Genomic DNA, 20,812 nt, shown 5'->3' with positions numbered 1-20,812 from the left:
AGATTAAATATTATATGAAATTACAGTTACAGTCAAAAAATGTTTGAAGCCAAGCTGTCAACAAGGAACCCCTATGAAGCACACACACACACACACACACACACACACACACACACACACACTCAGACATACACACACACACACACACGCACAACCAACTATACAGAATGAGTTAAAATGCTACTGATGAGATGGACTGATGAAAGTAAATATCTTCTTTACAAATCTAGTGGTCATTGACAGTCTCCAGGTACCAAACTCAAGCGTCATCTGTGAGGCAAAAAATCTCTTAATATTTTGGTTTAGAATGTGTTCTGTTCCACTATATTTGAAACATGGGAATAAAAGGTATTTCACAGCTTTTTTAAGGAACTTCTATGTTTTTTAAACCAAACATGAAATAAAAACTTCCCAAAAGTATTACCTTACATATCCTTTCAGGAAACACACCAAAGGGAAAAACTCCCTCTGCTATTTAGGTAGATGAGAAAAATCCTGTTGAAATGAAAAATCTGAGGACTTTCACGCTGGGAAAGTCCAGCTACTCATGCATTACACAAACATTCAAGCATGCATATAGACACTTGCGTTGTTTTTTTTTTTTTTTTTTTTTTTTTTTAGACATGACAATAATTATGAATTTTAGCCTTAGAAGAACCATAGGTTTAAATGAACCTATATATTGCAGATTTTCAATATCCAAGTCTCTGAGTATCCGACTTACAAAAAGTGTTTTATTTACAACCCCCTATTGTTAAAAAAGTACAATGGCATATTTATACCTACAAGTACAACCAGCAGGTCAGAATGTTGTTTTTTCATGCTGTCCTTCTATGTTGCTAGGCATTTATGGATCCCAAAGCAGCTATTTGAGGCACTAAATGGCACAAGTGATGGTGAGATTGGTTGTGGGGTCGGCTCAGCATTATACTTGATTGCTTAAAACAGTGACCACCAAACTTGTTCCTGGAGGGCCGGTGTCCTGCAGATTTTGGCTCCAACCCTAATCAAACACACCTGAACAAGCTAATCAAGGTCTTCCTAGGTATACTAGAAACATCCAGGCAGGTGTGTTGAGGCAAGTTGGAGCTAAATCCTGCTAGATCTCCGAGACACGATTGTCTTGAGGCACAAGGCAGGGGAAGGGTACAAAAAAATTTCTGCTGCTCTGAAAGGTCCAATGAGCACAGTGGCCTCCATCATCCGTAGGTGGAAGATGTTTAGAACCACCAGGACTCTTCTTAGAGCTGGCCGACGATCTAAGCTTAGTGATTGGGAAGAAGGCCCTTAGTCAGGGAGTTGATAAATAACCAGATGGTCACTCTGTCTGAGCTCCAGCGTTCTTCTGTGGAGAGAGGAGAACAATACAGAAGGACAACCATCTGTGCAGCAATCCACCAATCAGGCCTGTATGGTAAAGTGGCCAGAAGAGGCATCTTAAGGACTCTCAGACCATAAGAAACTAAATTTTCTGGTCTGATGAGACTAAAATTGAACTCTTCAGAATGAATGCCAGGTGTTAAGTTCGGAGAAAACCAGGCACCGCTCATCACCAGGCTAATACCATCCCTACAGTGAAGCATAGTGGTGGCAGCATCATACTGTGGGGATGTTTTTCAGCAACAGGAACTGGAAGACTAGTCAGGTTAGAGGGAAAGATGAATGATGCAATGTACAGAGACATCCTGAATGAAAACCTGCTTCAAAGTGCTCTTGACCTCAGGCTGGGACGACGGTTCATCTTCCAGCTGGACAATGACCCAAATAACACCGCCAAACTATCAATGGAGTGGCTTCACAACTACTCGGTGATTGTCCTTGAGTGGCCCAGCCCAACATCTCTGGAGAGATCTGAAAATGGCTGTACACCATTGCTTCCCATCCAACCTGATAGAGCTTGAGAGGTACTGCAAAGATAAATGGGGAAAAATTCCCAAAGACAGGTGTGCCAAGCTTGTGGCATCATATTCTAAAAGACTTGAGGCTGTAATTGCTGCCAAAGGTGCATCAACAAAGTTTTGAGCAAAGGCTGTGAATACTTATGTACATGTGATTTTTCAGGTTTTTTTAGTTTTTTTTATTTATTTTATAAATTTGCAACAATTTCAAAAAAATCTTTTTTTCACATTGTCATTATGAGGTATTGTGTGAAGAATTTTGAGGATATTAATTTAATCCATCTTTATATAAGGCTGTAACATAAAAAAATGGAAAAAGTGAAGCGCTATGAATACTTTCCGGATGCAATGTAAATTTGATCCAATGAAACAACCCCGGCCCTTTCTACAGTTAAAATAGCAATCCATGTAATTACATAATAAAGAGAAAGGATGCCATTACTTATGTATACATGTACACATGAAAAAACAGTTAAAACTGGTTTTGGACCCTTGAGGCTGTAACACAGACTGGGACATGAATGAGAATTTGGGGTTGACTGACTGATCTGGATATGATTCTACCAGCTTTGTATTTATACACACTTGTATTATATTGTATTCTGACTTGCAACTTTTGACATGCAGAAATGTAGTTTCTTATTTCCACACACTTAAAGTTGCAACACATCGATCCAATGTATTACCCGCATTTCTTCTCTGTTTCCTCTTCTGAAGCTTTTGTTCTCCTTGTGTTATTGCCATTTCTTGCCACTGACATTGTCATCTTCTTTCATCTTGGATTTACTCTCATAGCATTATCTTTTTGCCTTTTAACGACACTCTTTGTGTATGTATGTCCTTCTTTTATCCTGTTGTTTGCTTGGTCCATTTCTTCTGTTAATATACACGTTTTGTAACTACATGTCATATAACTGTTAGAATAGGTTGCTCTTATTTTGCATGTCATTTGGAGTCTGTTAGGAGATCTTTAAAGTCAAATGTTTGGTTTGGTCTGTTAATAATCTAATGACTGCTAATTAATATAGTTGCAGTGTCTCTGAGTAAACTCAAAGATGGTGCCATCTCATTGTTGTTTGAACTGTACAGCAATTTTACTGTTACATGAATTCAGCTTTTCAACCCCTCTTCATTTGCTTTTCTTTCTCAGGCATATTATCCATCCAGACCTGAAAAACTCTTCGTTTTGGCTTAGAGCGAGTGTTGGAGCCACAGTTTGTGCTGTGCTTGGCTTTGCCATATACAGAACCCTCCACAAAAACCGATGAGCATGCTAAAAATGACTTTACTGACATCCTGTCTGCTCATTTGCAGAGAGAACTGGTAGAAATGGGAATATTACATTTTTCAAAGGATTGCATTAAACTGCTGTATATCTATTTCTAATTCATTATTGTAGTATGTACAGTCTCAAGTCTTGAGATTCTATGAAACCGAAAGCTAGCATGCTTTTATGATACAAATATGATCCAAACAAACTGTAAATATGTAAATGCAAGATATTTATTGTTACCATGTGAGTAAAAACGGTCATATCTAAAGCAAATAAATGCAGAATGTTGCCCTCACTTTTGTCTTAAATTGTCATATGGTTTGTAAATCTATGATCAACAGTTTTTATTTATTTTTTTTTTTACACCAAACCCAAGTGTTAGACAGGAAGCCCTGTAAATGTGAAACTGCAAAGACGCAATGTTCAAGACTTTATTTGCATGATTCACTGTTTTACATAAGATCTGAACAGAACAATGATGTAAACATATTAACTGGATTTGTTTTTCATTGCCACTTCCACCTTTTCAATGAACGGGTTCTGCAAAAATACATTTTGTGAAATGCCAACTATTTACTTAAGGCAACTTGCCACTGTTTATAACGGTGTCAGACCCAGTATAACACTGTCAGAAACAGAACCACCAAATAAATAACATTGATAACGCATACCTCTGAAATGTGAAACAGTTTGTTTTAGTTTGTCATTTTTTTTTACGAAAAGGTAAACGATTAAAAAGCTGTAAGTGGATATTTTGTTACAAAGAAATTACACAAGGCGTGCAAGCATGGAGGTATATCGGAAAGACGAAAACACAAATTTTCTGTTCAAAAACCAAAAACTTTTCAAGAGCATTGTCTTGAGGGAATTCTCATTCACTACTTTACTTTTCACTGATTTAATTTACATAGAGGTTTTGGTTAGCGAACAAGGTTGCTGCAGAACTGTTAGCTTCTTCCAGTTTTGCAATATCTGTGTGAGAGCGTGTGGCTTTTCCTTTGGCAGGCCGCACCCCGGCCATCTCCTCATAAACAGGAACTGTAGGCTGCAGCTTTCTACGTTTAGGGCATTTACACTGTTGGGGAGAGGAAATCAGAAGTGAGGGTTTAACTGAAACAGTGAATATGTAGAGGGGAAGTAAACCATATTTGGTCTGCAAGACAGTTTCTTTTAAACCACATACAGTATATCATGACATGCTAAAGATTTAAATGCGTGAAATATTTGAGTATTCCAATTTTTATGTTTAAAGCAAGATAAATATTTATTAATATCTTACATTTCATTTGGCTGAACCGCTATAATAATATTAATATAACATTGTAAATTGCAAGACTAAAAGTAAAAGTTCTCCAAATAAGTTTTAGGCTTAAGAAAACGCTTTTAAATAGGTGTGCTGTTTAATAAATTTATATTCATATAAATTTATATTAAATTTATATTCATCCCGTTCGCTGCTGACTTATTGGCCATCAATCAGTGTTTATTTTATAACACCAATGCCCTTTAACAATTTACCAATAACTAATGAATTATTCAAATTCTTAAAAACGCTTAACTGCAAGACAGTTTCCTTTAAATGACATATGTGTCACTGAAGATTTAATCAGGTCACCTATTTGTGTGTTCCAATGTCTTTGTTTAAAGCAAGATGGATGTTTCATTAATATCTTACATTTCATTTGGCCGAACCAATATAATAATAATATAACATTGTAAAATTGCAAGACTAAAACTAAAAGCTCTCCCAATAAGTTTTAGGCTTCAAAAAAACCGATGCCCTTTAACAATTTACGAATAACTAATTAATTATTGTTTAATTAATTATTAATAACTGCAAGACTGTTTCTTTTAAACCACATGCAGTATACCACGGCACATTAGTCACTGAAGATTTTAACATGTCAACTATTTCAGTGTTCCAATGTCTTTGTTTAAAGTAAGACAAATATTATTAATATCTTGCATTTCATGTGGCCGAACCAATATAATAGCAAGACAGTAAAAGATCTTCAATATCATTTATTTATGCATATTATCATTTACAATCTCAAGGGGCAGTTACTGAATACTTGGACTATTTCAAAACTTCACACATGGAGCACAACAGCAGAGCACGTGTCGTGGGCTCCATGTTACATCAATTATGTTCTAACTTCTCACTAGCAAAGCTCACGAAGCAGTTTTCACATTACAAATACACATTTTAAAGACTGTAATGGAAAAGAGAGAACACCAGTGACTTTTCATGCATTCCTATACTTTAGAGAAAGCATTAGTCATGTAATGTGCTGCAGTAAATTAACAGCTGGAATTTGTTGTTAGCATTCTTTGGCACTTTGGATTTAGTGTTTTTTTAAATCTGAAAAAATAACTGCTGAAAGAATGAATCCTAGCAATTGTGCAAAAGTGAAAAAGATGACACCGACTATGAATAAAAGCACTACATTTATGGGTAACTCGTTACAATAATAGTACATGAATAATAATGTATTAATGTGTAAACTAAACATTACTTTATTATGAATTAATGATGAGTTAATGCATGCGCTAATCATGAATTAACGTTAACTTCAACATAAGTTATATGGGTTCATGTGAGAATGACGGCTACCCTAATTACTTGTTAGTATTAATGTATTTGTTTACGTTTTAACATTTAAGTTTAAGCTAAATGTAACCAACATGAACTCATGAGCTGTTAATGTATAGTTATGTCATGACTTTACTTGGAGGGGCACATCACCATTAACTCCTCATGAACTCCTGTGTTTAATCTGTTTATGTTGATGTTGACAGAACACTTTTCTATTGTTGTTTAGTGTAAGTAAACTAGTTGTACTTTTTTAAGGAGGTCATGAGTAGTGAAGAATGGGTTAACGATAATGTGACTCTCCAAGTAGTCACGATATAACTATACATTAACATATCATGAGTTCCTGATGGTTAAATTAAACATTAATCACAATAACAAACAATCGTGTACTAACAAGTAATTAAGGTAGTCGTTATTATACATCAACTCATGTGACTCATGTTGTAGTTAACGTTAATTCATGGTTAGCGCATACATTAACTCATCATTATTTTATAATAATGTTTAGTTTACATATTGATACATCATTATTCATGTACTATTATTGTAAAGTGTTACCCCTTTATGTCTTCTTATCTAGAGAACAAGTATGCAGTTACGGTTCATCCAAGTCTTCCCTACTAAAATCAAATGTAAAATGATATCTTACTGCTTGCCTTACAATCATCCATTATTATTATTGTTTTTGCTTTTCTTCAAGGTTTTATCTTTTTGTGTCACTTAAAAATAGATTAATTATAACGTAGTTGGAATGAATCCTAGCAATTGTACAAAAGCGACAAAGAAGATATTACTGATTAAAAGTACTACATTTATGTCTACTTATCTAGAGAACAAGTACTACTTCTCTACTAAAATGATATCTAAAATACTTACGCAGTAAGCTGCAGTGAGGCTAAAGACCAGAACACCCAGCAGACACGCAGCTCCAGAGATCACATACAGCAATGGCAGATAGTTTGAACAATTATAAGACTCATGAACTGCAAAACAGTCACAAGCATTACATAAAGATGTGTGCTGTTTAATATCGAATATCATTCATATGCATGCCTTTCACAGCTGACCTTGTACAGTAATTGGCCATCAATGAATGTGTGCATTTTATAATACAAATGACAGTTTAGGAATAACCTTTTTTTTTTCGTATTAACAAATGTTTTGCTAATGATTTTAACTACTGTTTTATGTAGTAGTCGACATTTGAAGTGGATCAAAACATCTAAATTGTTCTAAGACAAAAATGGGTGACATTCATTGTCGTTTTAGGACAACTTCGATGAGCAGGGGTATAAATGATTTAGGGCTTGCTTATGTACAGTTGAAGTCAGATTTATTAGCCCCCTCTTTTTATTTTAGCCCCCCCCCCCCCAATTTCGGTTTAACTGAGAGATTTTTCAACACATTACTAAACAATAGTTTTAATAACTGATTTCTTTTATCTTTGAAATGATGACAGTAAATAATATTTGACTAGATTTTTCAAGACACTAATATTCAGCTTAAAGTGACATTTAAAGGCTTAACTAGGTTAATTAGGCAGTTTAGGGTAAATAGGCAAGTTATTTTATAACAATGGTTTGTTTTGTAGACTATAGAAAATAAATATAGCTTAAAGGGTCTAATAACCTTAAAATGGTTTTTAAAAATTAAAAAACTGCTTTTATTCTAGCCAAAATAAAACAAATAAGACTTTTACCAGAAGAACAATTATTATCAGAAAATTACCTTGCTCTGTTAAACACTATTGGGAAATAGTTAAAAAAGAAAAACAATTCAAAGGGAGGGGGGTTAATAATTCTGACTTCAACTGGATGTGTATTCAGTACAACATATTATATTAATAATCACTCTGACCAGTGAGACAATGCTTAAAAATATATGAATTATGTGATATAAATCTATTGGTGGTCTGAAGAGTAATTGAAGACTTCCACTTTGACTCACTGTTTCACTTACAGCAGGAGTGTCAAACTCAAACAGTTTAGTTCTAACCCTGCTTCAACATACTGTACTAAACTGTAGGTTTCAAACAAGCCTAAAGGACTCAATTAGTTTGATCAGGTGTGTTTAATTAGGGTTGGAACTAAACTCCTTGACACTTGTGGCTTACACTAATGTTACATAAATTGCTAGGGAAAAAGATTTATTTATTAGGTCTGTTGCCTAAATATTTGCATCTAGTTTAACATGACTAAAGTGTGTGTTTGAAAAATTCAAATACTACAAGCTAAAGCAAAACTGCATCTGAAGCCAGCTGACTGATAAGACTTTTTGTTATGGTGACAGATTTATTGATATATTAAGCTATTGTTCGCATTTAGAGTGGACATCACAGACTGCATGAACTGCTTGCCTTACAGTTATCCAATATTATTATTATTATTTCTTTCCTTAAGATTGGTTATATATTTTTGTGTCACTTAAAAATAGATTGGTCATATTTAAATCTATAATGTAAAATCTAACTACCCAGTGACTGTTAGTCAATCACATTACTTCTTAAGTCACAGTCTAAACATAAAGTCTATGCAACTGAACACTGTTTTCAACTCATTTGTGAAGTGATGTCAGTAAAGGTCACCTACAGTAGTCTTCAACATAGATGAAGAACTCCGTCTTGCCAGGTACATTCTTTTCATATGGGAGAACCCCATAGTGGAAAACACAGTGGTATACGTCTGTGTCCCGTCCTTGGAGGTTTGAGATTGTCAGATGAATGGCATGATTTTCTAACTCATCTCGTACAGTGATGCGATCCTTTTCCTCCGATGTATTGATATATGGTGAGCGTCCTTTAGAAAGATACAGAACTTGTCTAGACTGGAGCAATTTTCGTTTCAGCGAAAAGGCAAATGGTTTTTCCTCTTTGTTTGCAGATTCACAAGAAATTTCAACGGATGAATTTCTTACTCTGTGGATGTAAACGATACCCCCGTGTGCTAAGAAAAAATGGCTCAAAATTAGTCACATTCTTCGAGATGAATAACATAATTTCATACAATTTACCCTACATATTCTGGACTGATTATCCAAACTGAACTTAAAGCTTTATGAGAGAACAAACATTTGCTATACCTATCTCCAATGTCATTGGACAAACATTTAATCATGTCTGCTCACGGCTAAAATGTGTCAGTTTAAAAAATTAAAATTAAAAAACTGCAACAAAATACTTAAATGAGACTTTAACTTACCAGTGAGCGATGGAGTCATAAGAAACCATATAATAACATGAGCATGCTTCAAACCAAACATTTTTCAAGAGTAAGTTAAGAAATTGGTGGCTGAGGTAAGAAAACCAGAAATGACTTTGAGCATAACAAAGAAATCATCTCACATGAATATAAGGAGCACGCAAATGTGACTCCACCTTAAAGGGTGTGGTGTGTGGTTTGGCGGCTTATGAAAACCAGTGATGTGTGGTTTGTCAACAGTTCATTATTGTGAAAATGTCAAGATTTTTGCACAGTTTCACTTGCTTGAAGAGTAACCAGTATTTAATAACTATTTTAAACATATGAACACAAATGAAATGGCTTCATTAGCATATACAATGAGTAAAACCAATAGCCAGCATCTCATTCTAAATTAGGGGTCACCAATCTCAGTCCTGGAGGGCCCGTGTTCCTGCAGGGTTTAGCTCCAACTTGCCTCAACTCACCCACCTGGATGTTTCAAGTATTCCTGGTAAGACATTGATTAGCTTGTTCAGGTGTTTGATTAGGGTTGGAGCTAAAATATGCAGGACACCAGCCCTCCAGGAACAAGTTTGGTGACCCTTCTTCTAAATGAACACCGCTGGCTCCTGTGATGCATTGAGGTCTTTTGAGATTAAACGATCGGTCTGTGCAAAAACTATTATTTACTTTTTTAAAAACTTTATTCCACAGTTCTATGTTCGTTCCCAACTATTAATACTTTAAAATATGTTCAGCTTCACCTTAGTGTTTGGAAAACTGAACATGCTTTAAAATATGGTGTCCGTTTTGGTTGTGCCTTCTCTAAAATGTTATATAGCCTATAACTATTACATCTGAAACATGTTACTTACAAATCAGAACATTGTCTACTGTTATCAGCAAGCACTTCTACTTAGAAACAACCATAAAGGCAGCATGACTCGAAGATTTAGACAAGTTTTTTCTGATAAAACAGTGTCCATTTACAGAAGCTCGTTCTAAATGGGTGTTCAGTCATGTGTCTGCAGCGTCTGGACTGGAGCGATCGGCTGCAGACCTGGAGCTAGGCAGATCTACGGCCCAGGCAGTTTTACGCCCCTGTTGTTCCTGGTACGTCTAGTAGGGGGAGGACACGCAGTGTTTTTATGAATCTTCAGAACTTTATCATAATCACACCAACCAAACGGGACACAATAGAGCGGTATGTTAAATACTCGTTAAAATATTTTTTAGCAAACGTGAAACTTTTTAAAATTAGATTAAAGTCGATATTAGTAGGTCAATATGTAAACAAATTGGTGTAATACAGTTCACATGCAGAGACAAAACAACGGCAATATGTTGTTAAGTTTGGCTCAAATTTACCACGTGTAAGCTACGTTAGCTACAACATCTCACTTTTTTTGTAGGCTAATTTTCTTTTTATTGTTTTGTCTGTCTTCAGTCTGCATGATGCCTTTCCTGGTAAGATTTTTTTAAACTTGGTTTTTAATTCAATATTTTAAAATAAATAATGCATTTTGCAACAGCATTAAAATATATTTACACATTGGATATTAATATACAAAAGACTGTCTACAAAAGATTTATAATAGACCTATGTATGTACAGAGAAACTATTCAACTGAAGGTAAAAGTTGTTGTAGCTTGATGATCTTTTTAAAAAGTTGATTAGTGTTAGCTGATCATGTTTTTTTTTCATATCCTGTCTCTAAATTTTATGATACTTCAATATAATAATTTCCATTTTTAATTACAACTATTTCTTTATTCAGTTAGGCACACTAAATAAATTGGTAAGTCACCTTTCAGAAGCACAGTCTTCTATGGTGGAGTAAGCAGTAGTTTTTCCATCTGAATCTTCATCAGATAGTGGATTTGAATTGGCTTTTCACAGAAACGACACTTACAGGAGCAGCAAAAAGGACAGTGATATGTATAATATAGTTCATTTGCAATTAACTTATACCAGGTTACCAAGCACGGTCCTGGAGGGCCGATGTCCTGTAGAGTTTAGTTCCAACCCTAATCTGAACAAGCTTATCAATGGCTAAGGTATACTTCAAACTTTTTCACGCAGGTGTGTTGAAGAAAGATTGATCTAAACTGGCCCTACAGGACTAATAAATGTGGTGACCCATCAAGATAATGTTTTCATTTGTTTTTAGTTATTCCTCAAAATTTGACTTTCTTAACTTTACATTTAAATAAATGTAAACAAATCTTTGAAAAACAAAAACTGTAAATTGAAATTTTATTTTGAATTAAAATTGCATTGCATTCAGTTACATTTAATGCAATCCTGTTCTAAATGGCTTTATTTTATATTTTGTTGAAATGCCAATAGTAGTTTAAACAATTACATATTTGTAACTATCATAAGTCTATAAATGCATAGAGAAACTCACAATTATAAGTGGTTATTCATTTTGTTCATAGCTAGACAGTATATATATATATATATATATATATATATATATATATATATATATATATATATATATATATATATATACATATATACACACACACACAAAAAAGTTTACATTATATATGTATTTATGAATATTGCTTATCACTTATTGTCTAAGAACCTTTATTGTAACAGAATTTGTTACATAAAAAGGTAATTAAATATGTTTGACTTGCCTAATAGAATAGCAGGTGAAGATTAAGATTTTGTGGCCGCAAATAACAAAAAATAAATAATATTGACCTTATCCTTTTTTCATACCCTAAACTGTCAACGTATGCTTCTAGAAAGCGTAGTAAGAGCTTGATTAGCAAGCCCAGGTGTGTCTGATTGGGGTTGGAGCTACATTTTGCAGGACACTGGCCCTCCAGGACCGAGTTTAGGCACCCCTGTGTTAGAGGCTGTTTTTCCCTTATTTGACTTCCATTATGACAACATTTTATGATTGCAAGGCCTTGACACTATATAATCATGCAAAAACCTTTTTTTTCCACATATTTACTGTGTTCATTTTTACTGTTGATCATTAGTTGGCACCATTAACCTTTTAAGATAAAAAAAAAAAAGGTTTCTAGCTTTCATATGGAGTTCTATAAAGTAAAATAGCAGATTATAGTGTGTGTGTGTGCATAATTACACTTAAATTGTTCTAAGAGCTGAAGTGATTATTTACATTTTTAGACATTTCAAGTGCGCAAAGATCTCTCATATAACTTCAAAGCCAGAAACGAAGCTTTTTTTTTTTTTTTTGCACTGCAACTGATGATCAACAGCACAAATAAAACATTTGACTTCTTCCCAATAATCAAGAATAATATGGTGTCATGGCTTTGCTATCACTATAATGGAATTAATGAGGCAAAAACAACTACAAACATATCGAAATAGTACATTTTCCCAGATTGTTTTAAGTTTTTAAAGCACTTTACCAAAATGACACCAAATTCATTGTATTTGCTGAAACGGAGAGAAAGTTGTGACTCAAAATCATCTGAGTGGATGAAAACATGCCCGACAGCACACAAGGGTTAAAGTTAAAATTGCCACACAAAATCTTGAGATGAATCTATTCCATTACACAAGTATAGCAAAAAAAAACTGGTGAAGTAAACAAACATGCAGTAAATTTGGATCCTTTGCAATACAAGTCACACAGTCCTACCTGGAATGCTGTGTGTTTTTGCTGTACGTTACTGCACCAGTTTAATACTGGTAACCGAGATATATCAAAATCAAGCAAATCACAAAGTGTGGTGCATTTAGAAACTTCTGGAAAGCCCATTCATGCAACTTATCAAGCAAAATACAGTACAAAATATTAAAGAGTGATTGAGCTTTACTCTTTAATGTTCGCGTCTCCATTAACAGCATGTTAATGCTAGATATTTTATGAACATTCCAGAACAAACTTATGGAAAGACCGTATATGTTTTACATCATTATGACTTAAGAAAAACCAACCTGCCTGAAAACTTCACTGTTCAGGAAAAACACTCACACATAAACAAAACCAAGAAGAAAAGGAAAATCAAAATGTTTTATTACAACACATTCAGCAAACAAACAAACAAAAAATACAGAGAGACACGTTTACCCTTGTGCTGTTCAAAGAATGAATAAATGGATGCAAAAGAATGATTTGAAGCCCTCACCAAGCTGTTGTTGGGGACGTATAGTCCAACAGCACGGTACGGTGCTGTGAGGGCTTCACTACAAAGATGAAACCATTGAAACTTGCCTTGAATATGGAGACACTGTTAGGCCAGCAGCTTCAATATATTATGAACCTTTGACTAATATACCTGAATGAAACACAACCGGAAGAAAAGTAATACATGTATCAACTGTAACATTGATACTGTTGTTATGGTCGTCTTTTTTATTTAAGGACTTAATCCAAAACTTGTGTGATATTAGATATCTCAAATGTCCAGTATGAAGTTTTTCCTTCAGCAGTGAATTTGGCTATTTTTAAGCACAAGATGAGAAAAGGTTTAGCCAAACCTAATGGGATGACAGCGCTGCTTCAGTATCGGCTACCTGGAGACATTACAGATGGCCTTATGCCCATGGGAGGCCCAACTGGGCCAGCTTGGTATGAGGGCACCATTGGGGCATTCTGTCCATAAGGAGGCATGCCAACTGCCATAAAACCAGACATGGCTTGAGGAGGACCACCATACTGACCTGAAAGAAATAAGGTAATGACTTAACATGGCAATGCATAGCATTTTCACTTCCACTGAAACAAACTAATCGAAAACCAAAAATGATAAGAAAAAAAAGAAGAAACATAGAGGGGAAATACACTTTCAAATTCCTTTGTATTCCAAAATGTTGATTTTATAAACGGATCCAGTCAATGATTGGAACTGGATTAAATGTATCATTTTTTGGAACTTTTGGTGATTTACAAAGTATTGACAGCTCTCAAACCACTTAAATATTGTTGATGTTTACATGCTATGTTTGTGATAACCATGATAGAAATTCAACCAAAATGATTCTTGTTTTGCTTGTAGCTATAAATTACCCAGTTTATAGAAGTCATTCTGTCAATAAAGGTCACAATATTTGACAAAACTGATAGATAAGGTTTCCGTTTCAGGTCTTTATGCAGCGTGGAGTCATTAAACAAATTCTGCCTTTATTTGCTTGTAATTGTCATTTAATATTATATAACTGTAATAGTATGAAATAGCATCGACATAAAAAAAAAAATAAATAAATAAAAATTCACAGCAATTTTTAGAAGAAAAAAACTAAATGAAGCCTTTAAAGTTTTAGAAGACTTTAATATTTTTAAAGTTTATTCCTTTTTTTAGCTTTTCAAAAAAAATGTCCTGTAACAGAATGGGCAAAGAACATCTCCGTCCCATATATAACTTTTCACTTTAGATTTATATAGATCCATAAACCAAATGAAATGTTGAAAACATATGCATACTCATGACATTAGTACTGTGCCTAACATTCAATTACAACATAATAAACAAATGCTTTTAAATTGTGACTAACCTTCAAAAAGGAGTATGACATACACACACATCTTACCATGTATGGGATGCCTCATTCCAGGCTGCTGAGGAGGCATCATTCCTCCTACTGCTCCACTAGGGGGAGCTGAGGCAGCGGTGGCTGCAGTCTGCCCAGGCCGAGGGATTAGCCTCTGATACCTAGGCAGCTGAGCTCGTCTCTCTTCCTGAATTAGAGCCAAGACAATATCAATGCAATCAGGCAACTACAGTAACAAGAACCCATTTGGACTGTACACATTCTCAAAGCACAACTTCATATTTTAACTAGAACTACTTTTGACTAGAATAAATTTGTATTTTATTTCAGCAGTTTATGCATTCACATTACTTACGGTCAAAAAAAGATGTCAGAGCAAAACTCAAGCACTCACCAGCGAGATATCCTCATCAGGGTGCATCAACTTACTGGTAGCACTCAAGGTGGTGAGGGTGGCTGGCTTACTTGTGACTGTGGCTGGGGGCTTGGCCACAGTGCTGGAGGAGGCAGACACCACAGAAGAAGTGGAAGGCGGCTGGGTGTAGGCTGGGAAAGTCACCTTGGGAGAATCAGAGCTGGTTGATGATGGTCCCGATACCGTCTGCTGCGCCTGAAAACCAAGAATGATATCTTGACAACATGCTCGCATAAAAAAAAGAGGTTTTGCCTATTCACAGCATACAATGGCAAAAAGTGAAATTAAGGTAAAATATAGCCATTTCAGACCATTTAAAACAAGTCTACTAACTTCATAACTTTTGAGGCCAAACTGGTTATTAAAATTAGATATAAAAAGAACTCAAAACCTTTGTTATAAAAAAGAATTGTGATGTTTATTACAAAAATCCTATGCATGCATCTACAACTGAATTAAATAAACAAGCAGCTAAATATCAAGTTTTATATTAGGGCTGCAACTAACAATTCATTTCAGGTATAAATACAGATTTAACACCAAATGAAAACCATTTTCATAAAAACAGTTGAGCCCATTCCTAATCCTTTTTCCCAGTGTTGTCCTTGGCTGAAAAAACAAATGCAGTCAATGTATGCATCTAGGTTAGTGTCCCAAGGAAAAATATACCAAACAAACAACAATAGACTAAACAACTGACTTCCATTCAGATCTATGTGAATACAGGAAACAAGCATCAAGCTATTTCAGTGAACTGTCAAATTTAGGTTTAATAAACTCTTAATCAGGAGGGCCAATGTCCTGCAGATTTTAGCTCCAACCCTAATCAAACATGCTGTTGTTGACTTCTAACTTCCAGCCAGGTGTGTTGAAGCAAAACTCTACAGTTTGGCGACTCCTGATCTAGACCTACAAATCCACATCATGTGTAGACATGTAATCAAAAGAAGATTGATATTGATTGAAGATTAACAGTGTGCCCTCTTAGAATTTTTTTTTAATTCTTATTTTTATCTGCAAGGTTGCAACACTGCAATAAAACAGGGTACAATGCATAATATATTTTGAATCCATTTTATCGTGCAATATTAAGCTGCAGTGTATGACTATATGGAAATAATCTCATGACATTTATGGATAAAAATACAACTATGCTATGCAAGCAGCCAAGGAAAACACAATCATCTGTGCTTGAATTAGTAATGTATTTGCCAAGCACCTGACAGGCCAAGTTGCATTAAACTAAAGCTTTAAAGCACTTAAAATTGCTCATGTTAAGGACAACTTGGGAAACACTATTTCTGTGGCAGCTTACTCTTCTATATCACAAGTCTCGTCTTTAGAAATAGGCTATTCAGTACAGTAAAAACAAGCAACAGTGTTGATGCACAGTGACATCTAATTGACAATTAAATTAGTTGCTGATTATTTCCACTATTAATTAGTTGTTGCAGCCCTGTTTCATGTGCATGTTCATATACAATATAATATATTCATATACATGTAACACACATGTCAGAAACTAGAATTGGAAGATCTCTGATCTGCATGCTTTGTTGCAGTACAAAGAAGCACAAACTTGTGCATACTTGAGAGTTAGGGAACAGAGGCTTAGATGAGGCAGACTGTGTCTCTGCACTTGCAGGGAGAGCACTGGGGTTTGCAACACCAGTCCCCATCTGAAGCAGAGAGAAAGGTTAATAGAAAAAAAATGCTTTGTTTTGAGACCCTGAGATGATTCACCCACACAATATGAAGTGTCTGTTACTGTAGTATTGTACCATACTGCAAATATTTCAAAAACACATACCTTTATAAGTGAAACAGCTTGTCAATGGAGCAGCACTCAAAGTGACAACCTTCACTTTTTACTATAAAGTACTAATTCTTGTACAGATTTGCCACATTTTACTGTGAACATTTCTTTGTAATCCTTTTATAAATGTAAAACCAGAGATGGCAAAAGTACATTAAGTAGAAGTACAGATACTCATGTTTAAAATGACTCTAGTAAAAGTTGAAGTACAGACTACACTTTTGTACTCAAGTAAATGTCAAGTACAACCTGGAAAATGTGAAAAAGTAAAAAAGTACCCATTTCAATCACAGTCCAAAGACATGTGGTATAGGTGAATAATAGGGAACTAAATTGGCAGTATTGTATAAGTGTGTGTGAATGTGTGTGGGTGTTTTCCAGTATTGGATTGCAGCTGGAAGGGTATCCGCTGTGTAAAACATATACTGGAATAATACCAGAAAACTCTACCTTAGTACAGTTAGGAAGTATTTGTACTTAGTACTTCCCATCTCTGTAAAACTAGCTGTTGTTGCTTTGTACTTGCACTGCAATTGTTCAAAAACAATGCGCTACCCGATCACAATATTGATACATTTTTGATAGCATCTGTAATGCAACACACGATTTCAAGTTCTTAAAGACAAACCACACATTAGCATTCATTTAATGACCCCTATATATATATATATATATATATATATATATATATATATATATATATATATATATATATATATATATATATATATATATATATATATTCATTCACAATCTCGAGCTATACACGTACTCAAGCCTTAAAATGAGTTCGGCTGTAAGCTCAGTACCTGCACAGCGCTGGGGAAGAGTGGTTTGGATGCAGCAGACTGTGTGATGGGCACAGCTGGTCTGCTGGCTAGTCCAGGAACTGTGACAGGGGCTGCGGGTGCCATAGAAGGCATGCCAGGTCTGCCAACATGGTGTGGTATTCCTACAAAAATAAAAATAAAATAAATAAATTTCTGCTACAACTTTTAAAAGTTGTAGTACTAAGTTGTAGTACTATCAAGTACTATTATCCTCAAGCATTCAAATTGTCAAATAAGCCTAATAATAACTTTACATTTGAACTTTTTTTTTAAACAAAAAATGAACCTAAAATGATTTCTGCATACTGCTTAAAGTCACTTAATTAATCATATATCAGCAGGAACTATGCACAAAACTGACCTGGTAGCATACCAGGCATCATTGGAGGCATTGCTGGGCCAGGGGGCATCATCCCTCTCATTGGCATCATGCTATGAACAACAAAAACAAATCTAAATCACACTGGACCATACTATGCACTTTTAACCAACACAAATAAACATTAAAGACATACCCTGGTGGCATAACTGGCATTACTGGGGGCATCCCTGGAATCATTGGTGGGACACCAGTCAACATAGGTGGCATGCCTTTAAAAACACACATAATGTGTTAAGGCACACTCTTATTTAAGCTGCACTGAGCAAAACACTGGCATACCCACCTGCATAACCAGACGGCATGCCCTGAGCCTGAGGTCCAGGATGGATGCCTGTCTGGGTCATTGGGGCCATGTAGGCAGCCTGAGGTTGAGCAGTAGGCTGCTGAAATGATGAAGGTCCAGCTTCTTCCTCATCATCATCGTCATCTTCATCAGAATCATCTTGATTCTGTTTCTTTTTCTGACTCTCTGTCGGGAGAGAACAAGGTTATGATGTTTTAATTAATGTCAGTGACTGCATACATACAGACAGATAGATAGATAATATGCAGATTGACGCATCCTAGTCCTTTATAAATAAATTGGTTTACCTGACTGTGACAGTAACACCATACCTTGTGACTTCTGTTCAAGAACTCTTCTCCGGTCTTGTATGTCTTTTTCTGGAATACCTTCCATGCCATATATTTCCAGTTCTATATCCGTTCTTCCTGGGATTGCATTAGGAACCCCATCAATTGTATCTTTGTGTACCTTTAAAAACATTTAACTTCAAATTAAACAACAATTCCTTACCGACCGCAATGACAGTTTGCGAAAACACAACTGTCTATACCTGCATGCAATGTATGGCTAATCCAGGTCCTGTGTACAGCTTCTTGTGACATATGTGACATTTGAAGTGTTTAGCTTTCTGGTGCTGAATGAGAATCTTCTCATCGTCAAAATCTCTGTTGCAGTACCTTGAAGTTATAGTCAAGGCTCATATAATGATGCACACGTGCCTAAGACAAAACGGAATAATAATAAAAAAGCAATTTAAAAAGAGTAATAATTTCACAGCGAAATAACTACTAACGTTACAGTCCGATTCTTATTACTCAGAACGTTCAGAAAGCACAAATGATTGGGCAGCAGAAGCAAAACCAACTTAATCCCACAATAAGTTAATACACATAAATGCAAAAAACGAAACATACGGGTTTACAATTGTCTTACGACATCTATTTTGTATCAGACATAACGTTAGCTGCAGTGTAAAACTGATAGCATGAGCTTAAATTTATGATTACGCTGCGGCAAACATTTCCCTGAAAAGGATACCAGCACCATGGTTTTAATTGCTTCTTCTTCTTTCGTCCCATTTTGATAAACACTTCTTTTTATCGTCTTCTATACAGCCCGGCAAGGGGTTCAAACCCGTCACTAAACACAGCTTTTCGATTTCAGATAGAAACACAAAAAAAAATGGCGCGGCACTGCTAAGTTAAGATCTTCTTACCCACAATGCAGCGCCACATGACGCAAATACGCAGCTGCGTGTCGCACTCTTCTGATGACGCTGTCTGAGGAAAGAGAGGAGGCCCCTTTACAATCCACAACCATATCCTTTTGCTTGGAATATTTTACATACATAAATCAAAATATTTGAAGGTGAAACCAATGTTTTGTGCTTTTTATAATGAGATTCTTTCATACGTAAAACCCCTTAAGCTAATGAAAACAAAACGTGCAATTAATCTTCTGTCTTTGATAGAAAATATAAATTACATCATTTTTATTTATTCATTATATTTAGTTATGTATTGTTTTACTTATAGTTCTTTTCTGTAACATATTATGTAGGTAATTTGTTCTTTATGTGCACCTGATTCCATTTTTTTGTAATGTGGTGTACTGATAATGCCAAGTTGTTGTACATTACTATATGTTCAATAAAAAAAAAAAAAAAAACTGTTCACAACCATGAAAAAAAAAAAAATACAATCATAGAGTCAGGTCTTTTATTTTAGATCTTGTCATCTCAAATCCCTCTTCTATTTCTTATTGGAACCACCTTTTTGATAACATTAAATGGTCGTATGTTTGGTGGTCACTCCCCCAGATTTTTTTAACTAGTAATATGAAAGAAATATCTTTTAAAATTATTCACAGATTTTTATCCAGTTAAACAATTTTTACAGAAATTCAAAAATGCCGTGAGACATCTTCTGAGTCTGTTGCTAACTTGTTTTGGGAATGTCTCTTTTGTTAAATCTTTCTGGTCTGATGTGAATTCTAATTGTCCAAAAGGTTTGGTGATTTTTCTTTAAGCTATCGACATATTATTTTGGGGTTTTACATTAAAGAAAAATAATTCCTTAATTCAAGTTTTTGTATGAAGCTCATATTATGTATTGGGAAGTTTTTTATACATAAATGTAAAAACCTAATTTTATATTTTTAAACGAGAATTGGAACTATACTTGAAAACCACTACTTAGTCTCATAACAAAAAAGCAGTTAAAACATATAAAACATGCACTTTATTTAAAAATATTCTGCATTAATTTGTATTATTCTTTCATGTGCCCTCACTTATTTAATTTTAATTTATTTTTGTTTCTTCTTTTTTTCTCATTGTCTTTTTTTGCTTCACCATTATTATTCATTCATTTTCTTTTCAGCTTAGTACCTTTATTAATCCGGGGTCGCCACAGCAGAATGAACCGCCAATTTATCCAGCATATGTTTTATTCCATCTGCAACCCATCACTGGGAAACATCCATACACACTCATTCACACACATACACTATGGACAATTTAGCCTACCCGATTCACCTGTATCACATGTCTTTTTTTACTTGTGGGGGAAAGCAGAGCACCTGGAGGCAACCCACGCGAACACGGGGAGAACATGCAAACTCCAAACAGAAATGCCAACTGACCCA

The 20,812-nt window shown here is 35.0% G+C and overlaps 3 protein-coding genes across 4 annotated transcripts in view; 1 reads left to right on the top strand and 2 right to left on the bottom strand.

Annotated features, from left to right (window-relative positions):
- The window catches only part of rhot1b (ras homolog family member T1), a 37,600-nt gene extending 34,093 nt beyond the window's left edge, over positions 1-3,507 (top strand). Inside the window, exon 20 of the mRNA XM_056459851.1 lies at positions 3,049-3,507. Coding sequence (XP_056315826.1) covers positions 3,049-3,166 — 118 coding nt within the window. The 3' untranslated portion in view covers positions 3,167-3,507. The remainder of the gene's footprint in view (positions 1-3,048) is intronic.
- An 81-nt stretch (positions 3,508-3,588) lies between these two features.
- Positions 3,589-9,079, bottom strand: cd7al (cd7 antigen-like). The gene is made up of 4 exons (XM_056459852.1): positions 8,965-9,079; positions 8,356-8,709; positions 6,644-6,750; positions 3,589-4,246 (listed from the first exon to the last, which is right to left on the bottom strand). Exons 1-4 carry the CDS (start codon positions 9,023-9,025, stop codon positions 4,070-4,072), a joined length of 699 nt encoding a protein of 232 aa, XP_056315827.1. The 5' UTR covers positions 9,026-9,079; the 3' UTR covers positions 3,589-4,069.
- A 3,866-nt stretch (positions 9,080-12,945) lies between these two features.
- On the bottom strand, positions 12,946-19,392 carry znf207b (zinc finger protein 207, b). Of its 2 annotated transcripts, XM_056459849.1 has the most exons (11): positions 19,205-19,392; positions 18,717-18,843; positions 18,496-18,634; positions 18,164-18,349; positions 18,014-18,089; positions 17,860-17,930; positions 17,478-17,620; positions 16,442-16,531; positions 14,832-15,047; positions 14,477-14,624; positions 12,946-13,609 (listed from the first exon to the last, which is right to left on the bottom strand). In XM_056459849.1, exons 1-11 carry the CDS (start codon positions 19,243-19,245, stop codon positions 13,449-13,451), a joined length of 1,398 nt encoding a protein of 465 aa, XP_056315824.1. In that variant the 5' UTR covers positions 19,246-19,392; the 3' UTR covers positions 12,946-13,448. The 2 variants fall into 2 exon arrangements, with proteins under 2 accessions (XP_056315824.1, XP_056315825.1); XM_056459850.1 differs by lacking the exon at positions 16,442-16,531 and having other exon boundaries at positions 19,205-19,391.
- Between the last annotated feature and the right edge of the window lie 1,420 nt (positions 19,393-20,812).

Source organism: Danio aesculapii, chromosome 6 (assembly GCF_903798145.1).
Source record: "Danio aesculapii chromosome 6, fDanAes4.1, whole genome shotgun sequence".
Taxonomy (NCBI): Eukaryota; Metazoa; Chordata; class Actinopteri; order Cypriniformes; family Danionidae; genus Danio; species Danio aesculapii.
This window is presented reverse-complemented; position numbering and strand designations above follow the sequence as displayed.

Bases quoted from the DNA above. Each gene is read 5' to 3' on its own strand.
- cd7al (XM_056459852.1), bottom strand. From the start codon at position 9,025: ATGTTTGGTTTGAAGCATGCTCATGTTATTATATGGTTTCTTATGACT. The intron at 6,751-8,355 runs GTAGGTGACCTT...ACTGTTTTGCAG, and splicing joins CATCTATGTTGAAGACTACT to TTCATGAGTCTTATAATTGT. The intron at 4,247-6,643 runs GTAAGTATTTTA...TCTCCCCAACAG, and splicing joins GCCTCACTGCAGCTTACTGC to TGTAAATGCCCTAAACGTAG.
- znf207b (XM_056459849.1), bottom strand. From the start codon at position 19,245: ATGGGACGAAAGAAGAAGAAGCAATTAAAACCATGGTGCTG. The intron at 18,350-18,495 runs GTATGGTGTTAC...CTCTCCCGACAG, and splicing joins TCTTGAACAGAAGTCACAAG to AGAGTCAGAAAAAGAAACAG. The intron at 16,532-17,477 runs GTACTGAGCTTA...TCTCTGCTTCAG, and splicing joins TCTTCCCCAGCGCTGTGCAG to ATGGGGACTGGTGTTGCAAA.